Source organism: Hyperolius riggenbachi, chromosome 4 (genome assembly GCF_040937935.1).
Source record: "Hyperolius riggenbachi isolate aHypRig1 chromosome 4, aHypRig1.pri, whole genome shotgun sequence".
NCBI lineage: Eukaryota > Metazoa > Chordata > Amphibia > Anura > Hyperoliidae > Hyperolius > Hyperolius riggenbachi.
The window spans coordinates 267,216,163-267,241,227 of record NC_090649.1 but is presented as its reverse complement, the minus strand read 5'-3'; the positions used below and the strand labels follow the sequence as shown (position 1 = coordinate 267,241,227).

Here is a 25,065-nt window from a genome sequence, read left to right as displayed (position 1 = left end):
ATATACAGGAGATCCTGTTTCTTGGTGTGGGAAAAAATGGTGTTCCCAGAAGAAGCCCATGAGAGCACAGTAAGAACGAGCACTGTAATAACCGCGCAGGAGATTTAGAGGCAGCCAGCGCCACCATAGACCATAATAGGAATTACAGCTACAGTGGTGCACAGTGAGTAACTTCGGAGCCGTCAGGAGATGGAGCTGAAGTTACTTTTAAAACACTGTAATTCCATCATTCCCCACCATCCATGGGGACATAGAGGGGAATAGTAATTAATGCCGCTGGGGCTTGTGCAGGAGCAGGGTTAGCCATATAGCGGCTGTATCCTGCGCCCAAGTCTCCCGGCGGTGATTTCATAGCTATGCCAGTTAGAACATATTTCTATAAAGATAGTGTCTTGGCTGAGATTCAAACCCGGGACTATAGGGCTGCTATCCATATCAACAACCATGCCTCCTCCGGTACCTTTGTGGTTTCCGGCTGTTTTCTTTTGATTACATTAGGAAAGCAATGTTTATAAACTGCCTTCAGCATTAGAAGCAGCTTGAAATGCATACGCGTATGCCTTTTGATGCATATATGTTGTAGGCCTTATTTTTACTAAACCTACAGCAAAACTACCTGCTGACTTTCCTTAGGTTAGTCCTCATGGGCTAAGGTCCTCACTCGCACATTTTTGGCACAGCTCAAATTAATTGATGGGACTGAATCAGGAAAGATGTGGTTCATCAAGGAGAACACATTTCTCTATTTCTCAGTCCATCCTAAACGCTGGCCTGGATATGGCCCTCAAGCGCTGGATTTGGACAGCTAATCTAACCAAGTATAAGAAATCAGTTGTTTCTTACTGGTTTAAAATATTTATGTAGCGATAAATATCAAAGGAGAAGTATAGTAAAGATTATCAGAAAGGGGACCCTCATCTACTTTGTTTACAATGTACTTATAGATCCATGGCCAGGGTACTAATGATGATGGGATAATTACCTAAAAAATACCTGCTGATCTGAAATAAATCTTCACTGCTTCAACTTTGCAGCATGGTGGTGTAATAAAAAAGCACTCTCTCCTTGCAGCACTCGAGTCCCTGGTTCCAACTTAGGACATTGCACTGCCCAGTGGCAGACACAGGCAGCAGTGGGCCCCTGTGCAAAATATCAATTGTGGGCCCCCCTGACCTGCGGCACAAAAAATGGGCGTGACTATAACCTGCGGCGCTGTGTGCACTGCGGCAAAACATGGGTGTGGATAGATATGCGCCGTGGCAAAAAAATGGGCGTGGCAATGACCGGATAAGGGCGGAGCTAACTGTAATTTAAAGTGATCCCGGGGTGAGAATGATATGGAGGCTGCCATATTTATTTCCTTTTAAACAATACTAGTTGCCTGGCGGCCCTGCTGATCTATTTGGCTGCAGTAATAAACTGAATTACACCAGCAACAAGCATGCAGCTTAATCTTCTCAGTTCTGACAATATTGTCAGAAACCCCTGACCTGCTGCATGCTTGTTCAGGGTCTATGGTTGAAAGAATAAGAGGCAGAGGACCAGAACGGCAACCAGGCAACTGGTATTGCTTAAAAGGAGAGAAATATGGCAGCCTCAATATTATTCTCACCTCAGGTTCCCTTGAAAAGTGCAACGCAAAGACAGTGGGCCCAAGTTTTGGTGACCCTTTCCCCAGAAAATTCACATAATTGTGCAGGTTTTCTCAAGAAAATACACATAATGTGAGCAGATTTGCCCAGAAAATACATTCAATCATGTCGGCAGATTTGCCCAGAAAATACATTTAATGATGTCGGCAGATATGCCCAGAAAATATATTCAATCATGTCGGCAGATATGCCCAGAAAATACGTGCAATGATGTCGGCAGATATGCCCAGAAAATACGTGCAATGATGTCGGCAGATATGCCCAGAAAATACGTGCAATGATGTCTGCAGATATGCCCAGAAAATACGTGCAATGATGTCGGCAGATATGCCCAGAAAATACGTGCAATGATGTCGGCAGATATGCCCAGAAAATACGTGCAATCATGTCAGCAGATATGCCCAAAAAATACGTGCAATCATGTTGGCAGATATGCCCAGAAAATACGTGCAATCATGTCGGCAGATTTGCCCAGAAAACACATGCAATCATGTAGCAAATTTGCCCAGAACATACAAGCAATCATGTGGCAGACCTGCCCAGAACATACACGCAATCATGTGGCAGACCTGCCCAGAACATACACCTACTAAAATAAATAATAAAAAAAACCATTTACTCACCTGCAGCAGCAGACCTCCTGTCCCAGCCTCCATCCGGCGCGCAGCTCCCATGGGTGGTTGGGTGGATAGGTAGCCTGGTGGGTAGGTAGGTAGGTAGGCAGCCGGGTGGGTAAGGTAGGTAGCCCTTAGCCGGGTGGGTAAGTAGCCTGGTGGGTGGCTAGGTAGCCTGGTGGGTGGGTAGGTGGGTGGTTAGGTAGCTGGGTGGGTAGGTAGCCTGGTGGGTCTTTAGGTAGGTAGCCTGGTGGGTTGGTAGGTATCTGGGTGGGTATGTAGCCGGGTGGGTAGGTAGGTAGGTAGCCTGGTGGGTGGGTGGGTAGGTAGCCAGTTGGGTGTGTAGGTAGCCGGGTGGGTGGTTAGGTAGCCAGGTAGGTAGCCGGGTGGGTGGTTAGGTAGCCGGCAGGGTGGTTAGGTAGCCGGGTGGGTGGGTAGGTAGCCGGGTGGGTGTGTAGGTATCCGGGTGGGTAGGTAGCCGGGTGGGTGTATAGGTAGCCGGGTGGGTAGGTAGCCAGCAGGGTGGTTAGGTAGCCGGGTGGGTGGTTAGGTAGCGGGGTAGGTAGCCGGGTGGGTAAGGTAGCCGGGTGGGTAAGGTAGCCGGTGGATGGGTGGGTAGCTATCCGAGTGGGGGGCCCAGACTCCTATCCTCCCTCACTCACCTCGGGGCCCCCCTCCCGGTATGCGCGGCGGCCGGCGGGAGAGCAGAAAATACAGGAAGTCTCCGGCCGGGGCTGCAGCAGACGCTAGAGGCATCTGCCGCTTAGTCTCCGATACGTCTCCAACTTTGTATACTGCTCGCTACTTCCTGGTTTAGTAGCGAGCAGTATACAGAGTTGAAGACAGGGGAGACCAAGCGGCAGCTGCCTCTAGCGTCTGCTGCAGCCCCGGCCGGAGACTTCCTGTATTTTCTGCTCTCCCGCCGCATGAGGGGGGGGCCCGAGGTGAGGGGGGAGGACAGGAGTCGGGGCCCCCCAGGTTAAAAAAAAATAAACCGTAAAATTAAAAAAAAAAACCTGCAATACTTAATGGGCCCCTGAAGCAGCGGAACTTCAGGGGCCCTCGTGCGGCTGCACGGCCGTATGTCCGCCACTGGCACTTACTGAAGGTTGTATGCTCTCACCATGTTTGCTTGAGTTTCATCTGGGCAGCCCAGTTTCCTTGCACATAATATATAAATTCAGACTAGCAATAATAATAAAGACTATTGCTTCAGTAGTAGCCAATCCAGAAATACTGCTTGGCTACACCCACTACCCCTACTTAACAGTCCATAATGCCCATGTGACCATGCACACATCTCACTGTTTTTGTGTAAAGCTCAGGCAAAAGTGGTTGTCAGTGTGTGCTGCGTGTGATTATTGCATTTTCCGTCAATCCTTTGTTGCATACTAGGGTGTGTCAAGACATTGGGGTGGGGGGAGACTCTGAGGGGAGAGCAGCAAAATATGCTCCGATACAAAATGACTAGGATAAGCTTTACTTTAAGTTTCAAACATTCTGTCAGGTCCAAGTCATTTAACTTCCGTGCACATAACTCGATGTCTGAACTTAACACAGTGAAACTTCAGAGCTCCTCACTGCCTTTCTCTGTTGGTAAATCATTTGCTATGTCTTCTAAATCATTTCTCTTCTACTGCTTAAGGATGCTTTGAATAAACATACTAACACATACATATTTATAGTAGTTTTGCTTCCTCACCCTCCATAAAATGACTGCAAGTGGCAGATTGCTTTATGTCCTTTTTATTCTTGTTTTTACAGCCTTTAGAATTACTTTGGCATTCCTTAGATGAATGGTTAGTGCTTATAGCCGCAGAACTGACCAAAAATAAGAAAACATCCACAAATATTGCTTGCATTTTGCTGAAGCAGAAGCCTCTGGATCAACAAGATATATCACTAGCTTATCAGGCAGCTATTGGAGAAGATGGGAGCCCAGCACATCTTTCACTTTCACCAAGCTCAGGAGACTTCCAGACCTATGAAGTTGCTGGGAAGTCAGAAGCTGTTGCAGATGGTCAGGATGTTATCTCAATGACAGCAAATAGGCTCAGTGCTGTCATTCAAGCCTTCTATATGTGCTGCTCTTGCCAGATGCCTCCTGGGTGAGTACTTCACATTAATATACTTTAAAAAAGAAGGCTGTTTGGTCCTATAAAATGTGTAGGTATTTAATTTTTTTTAAAACTCTTTTAAATGTTTTTAAATAAATGATGATTATGGAATCTAGCAGGTAGGACCATATTTAAACTTTCTGTATATCCTCACAAAGGACATCAAGCATCTGTAATAAAGAACATTTCTATCATCCAGCCAGTGGTATAAATAGAACCTTTTAATTGTCTGTAATTTGCAGCAGAGATAAAGGCATTCTTTAATGTATTTGAGGAATACATATAATTTAGACATATAGCTCCTACATTTTCATAATGTATGGTTTACCCTCCCAGTGTCTGCAGCTGTTAAGGTTGAAGTTTAATAGGTTGTGGAAAAAAGGAAATACACATTTAAAGCTGATGTCCAGGCAACAACAAACAAACAAACACCCTATCACTTTCCTGATCTGTTGAGGTACTTACATTAATTATCAAATTGGTCACATTAATCAAATTCTGTTAGAACTCTTATTTCTGATATTGACACCTCGAAGGAGAGACTGTGTGCATTGCCAGCAAAGCACCCTGAATCTTTTCAGTTTGGGAACAGGGTGGGGTTTTCAGGCTAGTGTATTTTGTCAGTCAGAGCAGCAGTTACTGAAGTTAAGTAAAGTTAACCAGCTCTGGCTCATAAGGAGTTCTCCACAGGTTTCTACATACTTAGCTCCCATTTTGACTTGCAGTGTAATAATAGCAAATGTGATACTGGAGAAACTCCAAAGCCATCAATTACAGGTGTACGAACTCTAGAGGTTTGAGCCAAGTAACAGTTGAGACATTTTGGAAACAGTGATGCTTTTATTATTTAGAACTTTATAAGACTTTGTTTTGCAAATACTATATTTTAATTGTTAAAAAATTATGTATGGTTTATGGTGTGTTTAGTAAATTGTTCAGTCCAAAATATTTTGTTTTTATTGTTGCATTTGAAAAATGAAAGACCTACTTGAATTAGTTTTTTTTCTAAATGACCTTTAAGCAGCCCCCTGATCATCAAAGCAGATGCAGGCTCTTATTCAATTAACTTTTTCTCCTAGTAGATACATTTTTCATCTTCTCTTTAAAATAACTTTTCAGCACTTTGCATTTGATAAAGTACCAAAAAGTAGGTGAAAATGTACTAACAAAATTATTTTGAATATTTTCTTGTTTACTGGTGGTTTAAAAATGCATTTTGAAAGGCAGATTAACCACTTAAACCCCCGCGGTACGAATTTCTCCGTCCCTTTTTTCCCCCCTAAAAAACCAGGGACGGAGAAATCCGTACCTTCCGCGCTACCGCCTCTGTCCGCGCTCCCGACGCTCGTGCGCGCGCACCCGCCGCTCGTGCACGCCGCCGCCTGCTCGCACGGAGATCAATGAACGGGAAAATCCATTCCCGTTCGTTGATCTAGCCCCCGCAATGATCGCGCTGCTTCTATTAGAAACAGCGCGATCATAGTGATTCTCCCAGCCTCCTACTGCTTCCTGTAAGCGTCCGGAAGGACGCTTACAGGTCGCATGTAAACAAACACACTGTGGCCATCTTGTGGCCAAATAGTAAACTACACCCTAAAAGCATTTTACATAAACAAACATTACATTTACACAATAAATTAACTCATTACCTCCCACACTCCCCAATTTTTTTATTTTTTTTTTGTAATTAAAAAAAAAAATACAATAAAAAAAAAAACATAAATAGTTACCTTAGGGACTGAACTTTTTAAATATTTATGTCAAGAGGGTATAACACTGTTACTTTATAAACTGCGGGCTTGTAATTAGGGATGGATGCAAAACTGAAAAAAATGCACCTTTATTTCCAAATAAAATATTGTCGCCAAACATTGTGATAGGGACATAATTTAAATCGTTTTATAACCGGGACAAATGGTTAAATACATTTCATCGGTTTTAATTACAGTAGCATGCTTTATTTAAAAACTATAATGGCCGAAAACTGAAAAGTAATAATTTTTTCCTATTTTCCCATTAAAACACATTTAGAATAAAATAATTCTTGGCATAATGTCCCACCTAAAGAAAGCCTAATTGGTGGCGAAAAAAACAAGATATAGTTCATTTCATTGGGATAAGTAATAATAAAGTTATAGACGAATTAATGGAAGGAGCGCTGAAAGGTGAAAATTGCTCTGGTGTTCAAGGGGTAAAACCCCTCAGTGGTGAAGTGGTTAAAATATCACCTAGGAGAAAAGTCAAGAGAAAAAGTAAATTGCAGATGGGCCGTAATGCATTACTGATTTTGCAACCTTGTGGTAATCTAACCAGTTCTGTTCCTGTTGTTCATCTTTGGCCAGTCACTAGTTGTTGCTTGACATCTCATACACATATAAAAAGATACTGTGTGCCCTGAGATGCATTCTCTGCTACTCCCATAAATGTGCCATGCATGACCTATAAGTGTTTGATTATAAAGATTTCAAGCCACTGTCAACTTGGAAGTCTGTGCCATTTTTGGATGGTGTAGTGTACACTACAAAGCTGGTAAGCAAAATGACTAATGCACTATATATGCCTTCATTTTTAGGGAGCATTTTGGAAAAGATTAGAAAAAAATCCAAATGTACCCTCTACCATGGAGGAAAAAATAATCAAAAATAAAAAACAACCTCAGGTTCATTAAGAGCAATATAGTACTGACAATAGTGACAATATAGTAAATAAGTCAAATGAAAGAAAACCTCTAGGGAGATGAGCACAAACTCACATTCCTAAAAAGGTTCCTGGAGATCTATGATCCTCCTCTTCTTTGTTTTCAACCCATGGCATGCTCCTGGCTCTTCAGCACATGTCCACTGTATCTTTAAGGTTGTCCACCTTGCTGCTTCTTGTCATGATAGATGTAAGTGGCATGTTCAATCAAAGCCACTCTCTTTAACCTTTCCATCAAACTGATTACCAGAAGTAATGGGATGTAGTTTCTGGATAATCTTCACAGTTGTCACAATAGTTCCAAGACAATTGCAAAATTAAGAAGAGAAGGCCTGTGAGACTGTGAGAGTCCTTCTGGAGAGGTGGGGGTTTCCTTCCCCCCCCCCCCCCCCATAAAGCCTCATACACACGAGGCACAAAACTGCGGGCAAGAGACAAAAAAAAAAAAAAAAAAAAAAAAAAGGTAGCGACAGCTCGTCACCAGGTCCCTCTGTGCAGCAGCTGTACGGCGCACAGAGGGACGGAGATGCAGCGGAAGCTGTCGCCGAAGGTTCCACCCCCCCCCCCCACTGGAAGCTCCGTGCATGGTGTGTGGGTTGCTGTCGCTAGTCCGCATACACACACAGTACGCGTGGCGGACTAGTGACAGTTGCGGCGATAGCTGTTGCCGGCGATTGGCCACGTCAATCGCCTGGCGACGGTTCATGGCACGCGCCTCATACACATGGGGGACCTGTCGCCGCAACGTGCGCGTGCCATGTGTTTGTGGCGACAGTTGTGCCCCGTGTGTATGGGCCATAAGACTAATGAACATGCCCAGTGTTCTATGAATCAGATTTCTGTTGTCTGCTGGATGAAATCCTGTTTCTGTAATCTGAGATCTGATTGACATGGTGTGTTAATGCAGCTTGCAGGACAGCTTTGATCTCTGCACTGCATTGCTAAGTTAAGACTTCTGTTTTGTGACTTTCTGTTAATGTACACTAAAGCATAGATAAGGTTGGCCTGAAATTGAAGAACCTTTGAATAATTTAGTTTTTTTTTTATAATTTAACTTTCAGTATGACTTCACCACATTTCATTGAGTTTGTTTGCAAGCATGATGAAGTTTTGAAATGTTTTGTTACGAGGTAGGTTTATATCATTGCATATTTTAACAAGACGTAAAATTACTTTCACTCACATTTTCACACTTCTATTCTTTATGTGTGCTTTCTCCAGTTGTTTTCAGGGTAAAAAGCTTGATGCATAAAAGGCAAAGTGTACTGTAATAGTAAAACCTATAGCTCATGGGAAATATAACATGGTGCTTGGTTGTACAGCTTCTGTCAGACTATAAAGTATCAAGCTGTAAACTCGAATGCTTAATTCACCCAAATGTATGTTTATGATTATGGAGGAGGGAGAGAGGAACAACATCTCTAGCACTGACTGATCTGAGCAGAAATATGAAAAATCCCAGCAATATAAGCTCAGTTTTCCCAGATAAATAAAGTTAATTGAAACTTCTGTCTAATATTTCCTCAGTTTACTCACATATATCTGCAAAGTTCCCTTAAATTGGGATATAAACCCTTGATTATGTAGAAAGTTGCTTAGTTGGAGAAAATGGTACTACAAATGGGTGAGAAAAAACAAAACAAAAATCCCAAACACATTAAAAAAAGGTCCGTCTTTGGCCAGCCAACAGTAGCTAATTAAAATCTGTTTCTAGTATTTCAGTTGTAAAAGAAACCTTTGTAGACGTGGAAAAATGATATAATTGTTCACACAATTTCACCAGTGCTCCGTAATAGTAATGTAATTGTGCTACTTCCTTCAATGTAATAATGAAAGATCTGCACTCTACACTACACAGAGTTTGCTTGCTATATGCTGTAGATGTGTTTCATGTTCCAATGCAAGAAATCAGTGCCTACATATTTGTAGTTTAGAAATGAGTCCATGAAGTTATTCTAATACTAGACATTCAGCATAAAAATTGTGGTAGATCAAGTAATAGATTAATGTCTTCTTGACACTGATTGTTTATCTAGTCTACCACATTGCACCATTAGATATTACGGCAACAATCTAATCTACTGTAATTTCAGTAGTTTAGATGCAATACAAAGCTTTGATGCTGTCACTCACATACCACTCTCATGCATGATCCCCTACGCTCCTGTTGGCATCATTCTAGTAGAGATGGACATTCCCAATAAATGCTTGATTGATATTTTAATCAAATATCAATCAGGAAATGGCCAACTTTTTGATAGATTTTCCATACATTTGTATGTTTTTTATCTAATGTAAGGTCTAATCTTTTAACCATGTGTGGCTTAGTGTGAACCTGAGGCAGCCTGAATAAAAAGATGTATATACTTACCCAGGTATAGGGAAGTGTCTGGACAGTCCAGAGGCTTTCTGCGTCCTCCTCACCCCACCATTGCTGTGCATGGGCCCACTGAACATATACGAAAAGAGCATATTGGATATATTCTCATGGCCAGACTCCCTTTTGTGTGTGAGCGTAATGATGCTGTGCCTGTGCAAGTATGTCTGCACTGTTAGCCACTTGTCCATGAGCGGCTCTCTGCCATTGTGCAGGCATGGACATACTCATGCAGGTGCAGTACTGCCCCGCTCCTGCAAAAAGAGGAGCGGGGCCACAAACTTTGAGAGGGTCCCAGGCAGTACCACTGGTCTTAAGGTGGACATGGGAAGCTTCTGGAGGATCCAGAGGGAAGTAGTTATCTTTTTTTCCTCAGGCTGCCTCGGGTTCGCTTTAAACATTACTAACAAATCAAATGCTGCACGTTGTGATAGAAGTACTTCTCCCCCTCTTCCCTCAGTGTTCTCCATGTTTTCTTGATTTTCCTCAATCTTGCAGGGCATGGCAAGTTTCATCCGGAGCAGAATCTGCTGACAGATTTTTTTTTTGTAATGTTTCTAGTGATAGAAAAATAAATGCTTTGTAGATCTTCTAATTACTTTGTGCCAGGCTCTATTTTAATATGTTTAGAGTTGGTATGCTGAGGCTAGGTTATAATACATACAGTATATTGTATTCACGTCTACTGAGTTTGCCACAGTGATTTTATTGACTGGGTGCTGAAGCATAATATGCATTAGGCCTGATGCTTCTAGGTTACGGTTGCATGCATCTGACCCTGAGGCATCGTACACACGCATGACTAAAGTCGGCTGAGGTGGCCGATAACGACTGCCTAAGCCAATAGGTGTGTGTACAGCAGCAACCGACCACCACCCCGCAAAAAATCCACCCAGCGGATCAACTTGGATGAGCGACTGCCAACTCCTTTGTGCTCACCGCTCCCCTGTCTACCCCGTGACGTCACGTACTCGTTGTTCCTCTGACTCCCCCCCCCCCCCCCGCAATGTAAGGCTCTCTATTATTGCTGCAAGGAGAAGCTGGTAGTATGGTTATTATCATCCTTAAGCTTAACTCATCTGCTTACCCTAATTAATTAATGCCAGGAATGATGTTCCCTCCTCAGCAAAGCCGTCGTTGCTTTTTTTTTTCTAAAGTCTTCTGAAGCTCTGTGGCTACTCCCACCTATTTACTACAGCCCATCCCAGCTGAGCAGCTGCAGCCTAATTGGTGACTGCCGAGATGGGGCGGCCTGCGGCAAGCAGTTGGGGATTACACCAGACCTTCAGAAGACTTTGGTAAACATGGTTACGGTAGTCGTACAGATGACGGGAGGGGGAGTTTCTATCATTCATGTATTACAAGCGAGTGAGTGATTAATATTACCACCCACCGAACCTTGCAGCAATAACAGAGAGCCTTACATTGCTCTATTTTACACTGGAAGTACTCTTTAAGTGTAACCAATGCCACAGAGAGTATTTTATATTTGTTTTGAAAACTCTGCTAGAATGCCAGAGAAAGAAAGTCAGCAGTTGTTAGTGGATTCTGTAGAGGATTATAGGGTGACTCTTCTCCAGCTGGCAGCCAGGATACAAGAAGTGAGGGAAAGTCTCCACAACAGGGACTTTGATGCCTAATGGAAGTCAATTCTTCTCCCCTCCCAAGCTTAAAGTCATGCTAGACATATGCTAGATATTCTTTTATCATCATAGGTGCGTGATTTGATTTAAACAAAATCGGTGGGTAGATGCAGTTCTGTCAGGCAGTAGTAGTGGTTTGATCCACATTAGACTAGATTTTGTGTGAAATCTTATCTAATGTCTACTGGTGAAAGGCGATGGACCAGGTAAATGATTAATATCAGGAAAATATTGTGATTCACCACAAATTTCAACAATGGACCTAGCTTTAGGCTGCAGCTTATTCCTACAAATGAAACTGTGTTAAGAGATGCAGTTAAAGTACTGTTTGTTACCTGATGAAGGACTTGGAAAAATGGAAATACTAGCTTCTCATAGAAAATCTGTGCCCCTTTCACAAGTGGCCTGCAAATATCAATGTCATCAGAAGCTTCAATAGACATTTCTATGGTGTGGAAGAGATGGGTTCAGATTGGTAGAATTTATGTACGTATGCCATATTTACTAGATCAGTTTAAAAAGGATACTGTTAAAAGCAATACTTGTTAAAAAGAAACATTATTAAAAAAACAAAACACTAAATGAGGACTGCTGAAACCACAGTAAACTGCTTACTTTTTTTTTGGGGGGGGAAGGGGGGGGGGGGGGGGGGGGGCTACAACACAATGTAGACAGATATAAATTTTTATTTCTGGGCCTGGGCTAGAATCTTTTTCACGATGACATGTTCTGTGTATCCGCTGTTCTCTCCTGCTGGGTTGTTATCTGTAAGCCAGACTTTTAGAACTTCACTGCACTGGCAATGGGCAGCATTTATTAAACTGTGCTGCATGAAGTATTTACAGTTTTCTGTGGTAATTACCTCTTAGGCCCCTTCACACCATGTGCAGTTTATCGTGTTTTTCTGCAATGCAGAAACCCATTTATACTGACAGCCCATGTTAATCAGTGGGCCTGTTCACATATAATCCATTTCGACCTTTGCATTGAAACTAACAGCTTACTGCCTCTTTCCAGACACCGTGCACGTCTTTATATTTAATGCATTTTATGGAGCCTTTTAACACATCCAAGTTATATTTGAAAAATATGCACAACAATGTGTACACAAATGCGGCAAGTATGAATGCAGCCTTAGTTTCACTGATTCTGGCTCTGTACATTCATTAGAGGTGTTAGGGTGGAAACATTACTTTCAGTATTTTTAGTAAATGTCCTCTAGGATGTGGTACATGTCTCTTAGTCATTTCATTAAAATGTTACCAAATCTTTTACCTCATGCTGGATTTTTACCACTAGCTTTTAGCTGCCGTTAATATATCTCATAATAAGTGCAGTTCTAATCGGCCCACATAACAAGTGCCACCATGGCGGCTTCTTAAATTACTACATGTATTAGGTAAATATGCTACCAGAACACAAAAATACAGTCAAAATGCAGTAACCTCATAAATGAACAATGCAGAGATAATATACTGTATCACTAGCGCCAAGACCCTGACTGGCCAACACAATAACAATAATCTTTAATGAATGCTGCCTAATGCTAGGTACACACAATACAATTTTATAATTAAGATTTATTGTCAGATTGACTATTTCCAACATGTCCGATCTTATTTCCGATCAATTTCCCATAGAAGTGAATGGAAAACGATTCGAAAATTGATTGGAAATCAGATCAGACATGTTGAAAATAGTCGATCTGACAGTAAATCTGTCTGAAAATTGCATGATGTGTACCTAGCATAATGTTACCGGTGGAACCTCTGTGGCAGCCTTTTACTAGCGAAACATACTGGGGTAGACTTTTCAAGGCTGGTGCATAAAATTCTCAAGTTGCACAGAGCATCCAGTCATGTTTTATCATATTGTGGTGAGAGTCCATGTTTACTGAACCCCCACTCCCCTGTAGTTTAATTTATTCACCTCCCCTCCTAGTGCCTTAAGGTGCGTACACACGCACTACGGCTGCCAGCGACTGGTCCATCAGACCCTTTCGCTGGGCGGACTTTCAGGCGACAGTAGCGCGTGTGTACGCACTGTCGGCAGACTGATAAGGTTTTTTCTGAATGATTCACTGAGCATATCGCTCAGAAACAGCCTTATCAGTCCGCCGACAGTGCGTAAACACGCACTACTGTCGCCTGAAAGTCCGCACAGCGGGAGGTACTGACAGACCCGTCGCTGGCCGTAGTGCGTGTGTACGCACCTTAAACAGAACTCGAGGCGGGGTTCTGAGAATAAAATCCCCATACAGAGGCTGGGTCTGTCTATAGAGCCCAGCCTCTATTGCAATATAGATCGCCCCTAAGCCCCCCCTGCGCTCTACAATACCCCCCTAAACACAGCCGCGCTGCTGACACGCAGCTTGTCAGAGTCCGATGTGTTTTCCTTTCTCTTGTCAGTTTCACCATTCCCCCACCTCCTGCGTCGCTCCGGTTCCTGACCACGTCCCTTCCCTTGCCGCTGATTGGAGGGAAAGGACACAGTCGGGACCGGAGCGATGCAGGAGGTGGGGGGAGCGGCGAGAGTGACAGGAGCAAGGTAAACACAGCGCGCACAGCGCTGCTGTGATTTATGGGATTTTGTAGAGTGCAGGGGGCGATTAGGGGCGATCTATATAGCAACAGAGGCTGGGCTCTATAGACAGACCCAGCCTCTGTATGGGGATTTCATTCACAGAACCCTGCCTCAGGTTCTCTTTAAGCCTAACAACCCATGTAAAGCCTAACACTAACCCCCCTTACCCCCCCCCCCCCCCCAAGAATTACCTGCTTCACTGAGAGTGACATAAGCACTGCAAGTTACGCCAGTACCGTGACTTGCGGTACTAGAGTAGCGTGGCTGTTGCTACAGTAACGCAAGTTACGAATGATAACGCTCATTAGTAACACCTGTTACTGTAGCAACGCTGCTATAGTACTGCGAGGCGTGATTCTGGTGTAACTCATGGTGCTGCAAGTGATTGTAATACTATGCGCTATGTGTGCACTGCAGTACCGGCATTAATGAATGAATCTCCCACAATGTTCCATAAGAAGCGTTTCCACAAAGGATGAAAACTACTTCACCTGCTTTCCTCACTGCTGTATACTTACCATTTTTAAAGTAAAGTAAGTTCTAGGGATATAGCTACACTTTTAGAGCACTATTGTATCTGAAAGATCAGGAATCAAAAATAAATCCACTTTCAGGTGGTCCTACCAGAAGAAGTTATGGCTTTTACTTAGTGAAATATGGATTGGAGTGAAGAAGAGTGGCTTTATAATATAAAAATATTTGAAATTAAAGAAATACTGATTTATTTCCCAAATTCTTAAAGAGAAACTCAGACCAAGAGTTGAACTTTATCCCATTCAGTAGCTTATACCCCTTTTTACATGAGAAATCTATTCCTTTTCCCAAACAGACCATCAGGGGGCGCTGTATGGCTGATAATGTGGTGAAACCCCTCCCACAAGAAACTCTGAGTACCGTGGTACTCCTGGCAGTTTCCTGTCTGTGAACCTTGTTGCATTGTGGGAAATAGCTGTTTACAGCTGTTTCCAACTGCCAAAAAAAAAACATGTAGCAGCTACATCACCTGCCAGCAGTAAAAATGTCACCATGTAATAAATGTCAGAATTTAAATCAGGGATTTAAAAGATTTTACAATGGGCAAACACTGACTAAATCATTTATACAGAACTATTGTAAAAATGAAGCACTTTTTTATTACATTATTTTCACTGGAGTTCCTCTTTAAAGCCCAAGTACAGATATACTATATTTTCATAACATGCATTTAATAGACCACTATATTAATTTGCAGTATTTGCAAAATAAAAAAAGGGAAATTCCTGCTGCAACAGTTCAGAAATCCTCCTCGACCTTCAGCTGCTCCTCACTCATGATAGACTACCAGTCAGTATGGAGATATAGCTTTAGTTAACAGAGAAATCGGGTTCCCCTCAGTAAATGTATACTTTTCCTCTTCCTGTTCATGTGATTAAACAGAGAGAGATTTACACTAATTGGAATTGAGCAGCCAGCTGTAGGGTCACTGAGGACCTATGAACTGGTGCGGAAGATATTTTCTTTATATAGACTACAAAGATTTTTTCAAAACTTTTAAGTATGGTTAATGTAAAATAATGATCTGATAAATGCATGTAAAGAAATCTGGGACTGTGGCTCAGCGAAAAATGTGCAGTACATCTATAGTGGAAAAGGTTTTTTTGGTAGTTTTGTTTTATTCACTCATTTTTACAACAAAACGTCAACCTAATCATGTAAAAGAAAAATAATTATGATGTCTTTAAAATATTTTTCTTTTGTTTCTAGAACTCCAAAAATCATATTTGACCACTTTCACTTTCTTTTGGAGTGTCCTGAGCTGATGTCAAGATTTATGCACATAATAAAAGCACAGGTGATTTTAATTTCTAAACTTTATTGTACATGTTATTAAAGTAACTTGAGTTGTTCTAGTTATAAGAGACATCTATGGTGATGTGTACACAGTTGATCCTCGAGCAGTGAAAAGTGTCAGACACGTCTTCAGCTTCTCTTGGGTTTCAGCAACATCAGCTATTTCCCTGAGAGCCACACAGGAGAAATACCAACTAACAGCTTGTACAATTGGCTAGCTGACTTGGGGGTTGATTCACTTTGTAGGATGAGATCCCCGCACTTTGGCCCAATAGGCTGCCTGTCAAGTGACCAATCAAAGTGCAGGGATCTCATCCTACAAAGTCACTGGACCTGACAGGATCCAGGGTGGGACAATTGGAGCAGCCATTAGTTTTGGGGGTAACGCAAAAATTTTACTTGCACTGTCACACTAAGCTGCGCTGCTTGAACAGTGTAGCTTAATGAATCAATCCCTAACTGTGACCCAGATGTAGCCATCAAAAGAGCCACGTCTGGCTATTGAGCCATAGGTTCCCTACCCCTGATTTAGTGGGATGCAATTGTCTGTCTAACTAACTTTATTTTAATGATGCTTTTTATTTAATAAGAATAGGTTGTGACAAGTGCGAATAGCACCATGCAGATTTTCAAGAGAACAACGCTACAGTACACTTAATACTTAGCTTCTGGCATGATCTTGATAAGTTCACTTGAGGAACACAGACAACTAGGACATTTTGTAGTCCAAGGAAATTTTAATAAGAAAAGAGACAAATTAAAATAATAACTAAATTTCAAACTAGCAAACTTTTGTGTATATGGGGAATACATGCGTGTACAAAAGCGCTGCAATGGGCACTGCTGGTGCGAACGCGCAGAAGCCAGGCACCTGTAATGTGACAGATTGTCTCCCTACCCCTAAAATGGTAGGAGAAAACAAAGCAAGGGTTGTTCAAAATAGGTGGCAAATACTTTTATTTATGGTTCAAATTAGTTGAGCAGCTGCTTGCATCCACTTTTTTAGGGGAAATACTAGATATATTCTTGGATATTAGACTGATGGGGAAAAGTTTTGAATCAGGATGATACCATTCATGGAATAACTTAAAAGAATGAGAGTAAGCTTTCGGCGGTGCGGCCTTCGTCAGACTCAATCCTGTTTGATTGAGTCCGCAGAAGACTGGTACCTGTACTAGTGTGACCAGTACAGTATAGTATCCTTGCTTTGTAACACGTGGGGAACATCTCATCACTTTTTATTGTCTGGTTCAATTGTATCCAGTGGCGTAGCTAAGGAGCTGTGGGCCTCGATACAAGTTTTACAATGGGGCCCCCCCAAGCACTCTATACATAACAATTGATACAGCACACCAAAACCTTCCAATGGCAACTACAGTGTCAGAGGTGCAAGAAGGGGATGGGGAACAGTTTGTTAATGATTACCACTAATCAAAGTATCTACAGAAGTGAATATTATGAGCACAGGACCAATAGAGAGCTAATGCTGCCGTTGAGGGAGGGCCCCTCTGGCCCAAGGGCCCCGATGCGGTCGCTACCTCTGCACCCCCTATTGCTACGCCTCTGATTGTATCGAGGCCACAATCTCTGTATTGTAACATGCTGCGACTTGCATTCCATGCATGGAAACACATGAACGAAACTGCATATGTGCATGTGTTGTGCAGTGTGAATGAGCCCTACCACTCTGCTTACAACCAACTGAAATCTTTGTGCTTTGTCACTTTAACCATGCAGAAGGGGGTAGCTCCTGAAGAGAAAAATATCCACTGGTGTGTAATGAGATTTGTTTCTCTTTCTGTTTTTCTGTGCAGTCCTTTAAGGAACGGTGTGAGTGGTTTTATGAACACCTGCATGCCGGGCAGCCGGATTCTGATATGGTTCATAGACCTGTAAATGAAAATGACATTTTATTAGTTCACCGAGGTATGGACTTTTATTGGCATTTAGTTCAAACATTTTTTTTTGTTGCAAAGTTGAATACAAGTAATTCTTATTACATATTTAGATTCTCTTTTTAGGAGCAGTTGTGAAGTGGTGTTTAAATCAAACTGTGAAAAACTTAAGCAAGGGATTGCAGTGCGTTTCCATGGAGAGGAAGGCATGGTAAGCCCAAATGTATTCTTTAATCATGGTCACCATGGATGCTTTGATTGTAATGTTTTGTTAGCAGTAAATGTGATGATTTAGAAGAAAATAAAACCTGAGGACATAATGTACTTTATGTAGCAGTCCATCATCATTACAGTCATGCTACATTCTAGCCATGACAAAATATTACTATGGCTTAATACTACCATGTTTCCCTGAAAATAAGAGTGTCTTATAGTAATTTTTTCTTGAAAATATGTGCTATGGCTTCTTTTCAGGGGATGTCTTATTTTTGGGGAAACACGGGTAGTTTTCTTATACAAAATGTATATACTGCATGCTGAGCAGAGCCAGGGCAGAAGCACAAGCAGCATACACAGAGCTTGTGGTTTGCAGATATTAGCTCTTACTTCCAAGAAACTGATTCTACTTCTGTGGGGAAGTCCTTTCAGCAAGCCAAGCATACCACAGCCCAGAGAGTGGCCCTGGAGCAGAGTGGTCACAGAGTGGCCCTGGATCCCATAGAGGGATCCTGGCAAGGTTATATTGCAGCAGCCCTCCTGGGAGGAGGTGCAGGGCTGCTGATGCTTATACTTCTTAACAACACAGATCAGGAAGACTGGCTTCAATAGAAACACAAATTGCCTGGCACACATACTGGACCATAGAACTCACAATTTATTGCTGCAGGTTCTGCTTTCCTGTATGCAGTCTTTGTATTGAGCGTGAATTGCTTTTGCCATGTGGGCTGCTGCTAGGGATTATTTTCAGGGGAGGGCTTACGTTCCGAGCATGCTGGAAATTTCAGCTATGGCTTATTCACAGGGGCTGTCTTATTTTCAGGGAAACACGTATACAAAAGTTCTTATATTGGTGTTAAATTTATAGCCTTTAGTCCAGTGTTTCTCAACTCAGTCCTCAAGTACCCCCTACAGTACATGTTTTGCAGAAAACCATTGAGGTAGTTAATGAGTTCTGCTGAGACACTAATTACCTCACCTGTGGATGTTTGTGGATTTCTGCAAAACATGCACTGTTGGGAGTCATGAGGACCGAGTTGAGAAACACTGCTCCAGTCCAGTGTTTCTCAAAGCTGTCCTCGTGACTCCCTAACGATGCATGTTTTTCAAGCAACCTCACCTATGCACAGGCGGGGTAATAAGTGTCCCAGCTACATGGCATCCACCTAGCTGAGACAATAATTACCCCACCTGTGCATTGGTGAGTTTGACTGCAAAGCATGCACCGCTGGGTAGTCATAAGGACAGGTTTGAAAAACACTGCTCTAGTCACTCCCAAATTTCTCACCTGTCAGATAAAGTATAATTTTGCATTTCAGGAAATGCTATACCGACATACTTCTAGTATGTCATCACACAGATAGGGTTGTGTTGGGTCCAATGGACAAAGCAATATAGGAAATAAAGGCAATTACTTGTCTTATATCTCCTTTTAGGAGTAAAATCTGTAATGCAGTACTTTTTACTAATGGTAAAGGACTACACTGATCTTTTTTCTCTGAATAAGCATTGAAAAATCATGTATGTATGTATGCTGAATGGTGTGGATGTTTCTTTGTAATATAAGCCACATTTTTATTGAAGGCAATTACTCTCAAAAATTAGCTTATCAAAAATGGTAATGATTAACCTTTTAGTAGAGATTATTGACTGATTTTGTTTACATTTTTATCATAGGGACAAGGGGTTGTACGAGAGTGGTTTGATATACTTTCTTCAGAAATTATCAATCCTGATTATGCCCTTTTCACACAATCAGCAGATGGTAGGTAATCAGAAGTCATTTTGCACGTGCATTGAAATGAACTAAAATCATTCCATGGAGATACACATGCGTTGCATGCTTTATTTCAGAGGCTTAAATATGTAAGTTTATCTTTGCAGCTCAGAAAGTTGGGAAAAAATAGGCTGAAACATTATTTTCTCCTTATATTTTGTGTCATACTCAGGTATGTATGATGGGTCTTTGGATCAGACATTAAAATCCTCTTAGCACGTATTTGAAAGACTTGATCAGAATAGAACTTATTGAGCTATTACTGATAATTTTAAAGGTGGAAGCTCCATCACTGTCATTCTTTTTGTTTGAAAGCGTAGTGCTCATTGTTTGGAGACAGACATGCATCCAATGAAGTGTCAGGACACCTAACCTGTGTGCTCTCCACAGTAGTGTGATCTATTAAGTACAGGGTGGCTCACGGAAGACCGGCCAGTCTGCTTGCCATGCACGCTAGTAAACAGACAGATACCGGCCTGCCCTTTAGCGTCTGTTAATGTGTATGTGTTCCCTGGGTTTTTTTGAAGCCTGTGTTACCAGTATTTGCTGCTGTTTGGGTACTTTTCTTATTCAGCTGCAAATGCAGGCATCACCGGCTTCAACAATAAATCAATAAACCCGAGGAGCACACACCTAGTGACAGGTGCCTCTGGGACAGCCTGCTGGCACCTGTCTCTATACTAGCGTGAAGATTTTCACTTGCCAGCTTGTAGCACTCAAGTGAAGTTTAAAGTTTTGTGCAAAGAGGCACTTTTGAAGTGCTTCCATGTGTATTTGTAAACGAGCTTTAAACCGCATCATCTAAATTTTGTGTGTAATCACTATCTAAAGTATACTTGACCCAAGGCAAAGCTGCCTAAGGTAATGACAGAGGTATGTTCATGCTAGATTCACATACCTTTGTGCGTTGTCCATTTCTCTCCTTGTTTCCCTGGTCTCCGTAATCACTCCTTTGAAATTTTGACTCTAGGAGAAACTCAATTTTTTTGACAGGAAGAGGCAGGCTTGCAATAATGTTCCTTCCAATGGATTACAGCATTGACTATGTTATAGCTAAACACTACTCAAAAAAACTGCTTCAAAATGAAATGCTTTGCCTGTCAGGTGTATCAGTGTTCTCCACATTAGAGTACAAAAAAGTACTATCAAAAATATTTTAAATATTTTTTTGCTTGCTGTTGGTTTAAAAGGCATTGGTGTGAAAATACACCTAGGAGAAAAAGTGAATTGCATAGGGACCCAGGTATGCTGTATGAGGAAGGGGGGGGGGGGGGGTTCACTAGACACCAGGTACAATGGAGGGGGGGGGGAGGGCCACTAGACATCATAGAATGCTGTATGAGGAAGGGGAGGTACCACTAGACTACATGAATGCTATATGTGGGGATAAGGGGCCAATAGACCACCAGAGAAGCAATATATGAATGTTAAAGAGAATCTGTACTCTAAAATTCTTACAATAAAAAGCATACCATTCTATTCCTTATGTTCTTCTGTGCCCCTCTGTGCTGTTTCTGCCACTCCCTGCTGCAATCCTGGGTTTTAATTAACAGTTTTAGGCAGTGTTTACAATCAAAAGACTGGCTTCTAACCAGAGTATGATAGGCTGAGAACAGCTTACTGTGTGACTCATGCAGAGCTTGGAAGGGGTGTGTAAAGCTTCTGCCAATGACGAGCAGTGCTGCACATTCCACACATTCCAGCCTCAGCCCGACAGACACGACAGAGGAAAGAAGATAAGAATTATTACAGAAACAGTGCAAGTAGGAAAGGCTGCAGGAAGACAGACCACATTAGAACAGTAATAGGAACTTATAGGACAGAAGAAATAAGGCTCAAAATTTTGTTACAGAGTCTCTTTAAAAGTAGTGACCTGGGTTTTTACCCCAGGTTTATAAATGAGTCAAACTGTTTTTCTGTTGTCTGAAGGAAAACAGAACTACCTCTGTTTATACTCTGGTATATATTCAAGTGTACTGTATTTGGTAATAACATTTAATCTATGTTTTTAACACTTTTTTTCACAGTTTTTAACCCTTGCAATGTAAAAAACAAAAAGGAGCCTCAGACAAGTTGTTAATAGGACTAGTACCCATGTTTATCTCATCTTGTTGAATGTCAGTTCATGATTGCTTTAAAGTGGTATTGTCACCATAAAAATCAAATTTCAACAACAACTGGTCTGAGTGTATTAAGTGATAAGGATGCTAACCCTGCATTCAAAACTTTTTCTGCTGTCATGGTTTGGAGTTATCACATACTTTAGGAGCACTGGCCCTTTAGTAGTCAGTGCCAAACAGTTGCATGCTGGGGGTTCTTTTTATCTATAATATATTACTCCGCTTTCCTTTATTTCCCTGCTAGCTGCCTTACTGAAACCTGATCCCCTACTCGCTTGTGTTTACAAGCAAGGCTGAGGTGACTCAGCGATTGGAGGAGAAAAGAAAAAAAAAGTCAAGGGAAGAATTACCTCATTATTTAGCCTCAGCTGTGGGCAAAAAACATGGTCCCCACCAGAAACAGAATTCTCTTAATTTACTATATGAAATTCACTGAAATCAAAACGTGGACAGTACAATACATGTGTTATGTAAGTAGATCAAGTATCTATCTACCTATCAGGGCCGGCCCGCTCATGAGGTGGGGTGAAACTTTTGCCTCAGGCGGCACTTCTAGGGGGGCGGCAACTGCCCGCTGCTGTGGAGGGGGATATGAATTACACAGGCATGACAGGCTGAAGATAAGGATTTAAGAAAGGTATGACGTGACAAAAATACATCTGCTTTGACCCTCCCTTTAACTGTGTCGTGTTAGCTGCGTCTACAGTGCACTTCCTCCTTCTGTCATGAAAAATCGTGGAAAAATCGAAATCGCAATTTCTAAGAGAAAAATCGCAATTTCAAATTTCCCCTAAAATCGTGCAGCCCTACTGCTACCCCTCCAGCTCAGCGGCCGGCCCCACCGCACCCACGGCTTGGGGGGCGGCAATTTTTTCTAAGTTTGCCTCAGGCGGCAAAAAGTCTAGGGCCAGCCCTGCTACCTATATATGTGTGTTTTTTGTCCCTGGCATAGTATGGCTGATCCTCCTGCTTTAATGTTGAATTGAATCTTAACGTGTACTTTGATTTTACAAATAAGGCAGAGCCTTCTGTCATGTTGATCCTGCCATTTGGTACTCTCTAACACACTCAGTAAAGACAGCCTCTTCCCTGAAAGGATTCAAATCCTGACTTAAAGCGGACCCAAACCAAACATTTTTTTAATTCAAAATATTTAGTTGCACCACTCTGACACATACAAAGATAAATAAACACACCTTTAAGCCTATAAGCATTTCAGTGCATGCTTTTAACCCTTCTCTTTGCATAACTAGGGTTATACAGGTGGCAGCCATTAGCAATTCATCCTTTGCTGGACACCATCTACTCCACCAGTTTGCCGGATTATTTGCCGGCAATATGAAAGGAAGGGAGGGGTTTCTCCAATAAATGTAAAATATTTTATATTTGTCATCATGCAGCTGAAAAAAGGCTGCTATTTATCATTATAACTTAGAAAATAGATTTTATTTCTGAAATCTTGTATTTTTAGTTTGGGTCCACTTTAAAGGCCATCTGTTTAGCCTGACATTTTTGGACATATAGAATTTTTCTCCGTATGCCACAATTTACCATGCAAACAATTACTGGTGTGAGAAATGCTTATGCGGTTTGAGTCTAATGTAGGAGAAAAGCGCTTTACAGTCAACACTGATTAAAGTAGTCTGTGCCTGATACACAATGAACACAAATTACCTGTTTTAATAAACAGGAGAGATAGACAAATAAAATGTGTAGGTTTAATGTGCAATAGAACTTTTTACATTAAAGCTGTTATGGATGAAAATGGATAAATTGTATATATTTTTTTATTACTTTCCCTTATTTTCCCTTTAAAATGCATAGAAAATAAGCTAACTACTAAAAAAAAGTCACAGACAAAAAGCCTAATTTGTCCTGGAAAAAAACCCAATACATAGATCATTAATGTAGTGATAAAGTTTTGCCAAAGTAATCAGTAACAAAGTGGTTAAACCCAAGGAATTCCATGGTATTATGCTGGGAATACCCGGGTCGATCCGGCGGCCGATTAGCCGCCAGATCAACCCCAGCCGCAAGTCCACGGATCGATTACCGCTCGTCCCCGCCGGTGCTTCCTCATCAGCGCTCGATTGCCTGCCATTGTCTGCCGGCGGGGATCGAGCGGGCGGGAGTCGAACGGCTTGATCGGGCCAGCTGAATATTATCAGCTGGCCGGATCAGCTGGTCGATACACGGTACAGAAAATTACCGTGTATCCCCAGCATTAGAAGCAAGAGAAAGTCTCCCTAATACTCCACAGCCAACAACAAATACCCAACAGTGGTTCTGTTTATTTATGCTATTCATAGCGAAAATATTTTTTCCCCATAGGGTCATTTTTTTTTATTTTTTTTTTAATTTAAAATTGGACTTCCGCATTCAAAGTTTAAAAGTAACTGTTTTTTCTTTCTGTCAATAGGAACAACTTTCCAGCCAAACAGTAATTCCTCAGTGAATCCAGACCACTTAAACTACTTTCGATTTGCTGGCGAGATTCTAGGCCTCGCACTTTATCACCGGCAGCTGGTCAACATTTACTTCACCAGGTCATTTTACAAGCACATCCTTGGTATGAATACAGGAAAATGAAATATAAATAGGGGATTGCTAAAAAGTATAATCCACATCTTGGAATTTTACTTGTAGAGGCTTTGTATCTAGCTGTAGAATCTCTGGATTCAGACACAGTTGTGTGCAAAAACACAGCTTGTCATAGCAGAGTGTTGATCAGAATGGTGCAGTTGTCAGAATACCCCTTTCATGCTAGTCTGTGATAGCTGTCAGACAGCTGACAAGCAGTCACAAAATGCTTAGACAGTGAGGAGTACTAATTAATGTAGCATGACTTGCTCTGGGTGATTTCAGCAAGACAAGTTCGAAGAGTTCTGTAGCCAACAAGCAAGCACCTTATAACTGCTAACTACTTTCTGCACTGAGCAGTTATTTACACATGTACAAGAAACTGCAAGTCGTTATTGCCTATTAAAGATCTATATTAAATGGCCATACTGGAGGCAAGATTTTATTTGTCTTCACTTGGAATATTATGAGTGCTAATTCTGATTGTCATCTAGCTCTTTCTCTGCTCACCCTGCACAAAGGTCCAGGTGTATAAAGAGTGTATAAAGGGTGCACTAAGGGAAAAATTATGTGTGCTCTTACAAAACCAGTGCACTCCCAACTGCCATTTCTATAATCTAACTTTATAAAGGAATCAACCATTGTAGTTGGATGCTGTTCACAAAAGGCATTACGCCTTTAACAATAATTTCAGATGGACCAAACCCTCTGAATAGAATGAACGCATAATAGCATAACCCTATGAATAGCATAAAATAGCAAAGAAAGATTGTGTATTATTTACTGCTTTGACTTAGTACTGACATATTACACAGCTTTTGGAGGAGTGCTGAGAAACATCTGACCTGCCCTGAAAGAGCGCATAGTCTTCTGCCCTTTCCCACCTGCACACACATGGTTTACCTGGCAGTATGTTTTTGGGTTGTGGATAAAATGCAGGTACTTAAAGGACCACTGTCGCAAA

General features: G+C 41.7%; 1 protein-coding gene across 3 annotated transcripts in view; it reads left to right on the top strand.

Moving 5' to 3' along the window:
- Positions 1-25,065, top strand: part of HACE1 (HECT domain and ankyrin repeat containing E3 ubiquitin protein ligase 1) — a 187,641-nt gene that overhangs the window by 82,492 nt on the left and 80,084 nt on the right. For 2 of the 3 annotated variants that reach the window (XM_068231230.1, XM_068231228.1), the window contains exons 12-18: positions 4,031-4,374; positions 8,142-8,210; positions 15,427-15,514; positions 17,328-17,439; positions 17,522-17,619; positions 19,302-19,389; positions 23,941-24,090. In XM_068231230.1, the coding sequence (XP_068087331.1) occupies positions 4,031-4,374; positions 8,142-8,210; positions 15,427-15,514; positions 17,328-17,439; positions 17,522-17,619; positions 19,302-19,389; positions 23,941-24,090 (949 nt within the window). The remainder of the gene's footprint in view (positions 1-4,030; positions 4,375-8,141; positions 8,211-15,426; positions 15,515-17,327; positions 17,440-17,521; positions 17,620-19,301; positions 19,390-23,940; positions 24,091-25,065) is intronic. The other variant, XM_068231229.1, reaches the window with a different exon arrangement.